The 770-nt window shown below is 39.0% G+C and overlaps 1 protein-coding gene across 1 annotated transcript in view; it reads left to right on the forward strand.

Annotated features, from left to right (window-relative positions):
* LOC119591917 (WD repeat domain phosphoinositide-interacting protein 3-like) overlaps window positions 1-764 on the forward strand; it is a 15,949-nt gene extending 15,185 nt beyond the window's left edge. Inside the window, exons 7-8 of the mRNA XM_037940670.1 lie at window positions 159-280; window positions 500-764. Of these exons, the coding sequence (XP_037796598.1) occupies window positions 159-280; window positions 500-606 (229 nt within the window). The 3' untranslated portion in view covers window positions 607-764. The remainder of the gene's footprint in view (window positions 1-158; window positions 281-499) is intronic.
* The last annotated feature ends 6 nt before the right edge of the window (window positions 765-770 follow it).

Here is a 770-nt window from a genome sequence, read left to right on the forward strand (position 1 = left end):
GAAGTCTTTTGTACTGTGATGGCATATTATAAGTGCAGTTGTGTGTTCAGGGTAAAAGATATTTCTGTATCTTTGTGAATACTTTACAAGTGTGTATATATATCTACACACACTTATATATCTTATGTAAGTCAAGTATATGACAACTTCTCTTCCAGCTTAGCCTCGGCCTCTTTTTTGCCCAAGTACTTCAGTAGTAAGTGGAGTTTCTGCAAGTTTGAGGTTCCTGGAGGATCGCAGTGTATATGTGCCTTTGGACCCACCAGCAACTCCGTCATTGGTGAGAATACCTGAATTTGTGTGATTATTTACTTGTTATGTGTGATTTTTATGGAAAGTTCTGATCTCGTGGAGTTTGTGCTTCGTGTAACAAATATTGAGAAGAGGAAATTTCAAATTTTGTAATAATTCCCTGTTTCCAATGATCGAAACAGACTTAAAAATGCTCACCACTTCACTATTAAATGTTGGACTAACAAATGCCCTCCTTCATTCCCAGCAATATGTGCTGATGGCAGTTACTACAAGTTCACATTCAACGCAAAAGGGGAATGCAACAGGGAGGTTTACGCCCACTTCCTCGAAATGACCGACGACAAAGCATAGGACTTGTGCAGAGGTAGATGTTTCACAAGAGTGCTCTGTGCACCAGCCTCATGCACAGTGTTTTCATTTATGTACATTAACACCAATGTTGAGGGTTGTTTAAAAATTATGTGCAGTCTCGAGATTTCATGTGATAGTCTAGTAGTATGTACTGTGTAAGTGTC

This window comes from Penaeus monodon, chromosome 29 (genome assembly GCF_015228065.2).
Source record: "Penaeus monodon isolate SGIC_2016 chromosome 29, NSTDA_Pmon_1, whole genome shotgun sequence".
NCBI lineage: Eukaryota > Metazoa > Arthropoda > Malacostraca > Decapoda > Penaeidae > Penaeus > Penaeus monodon.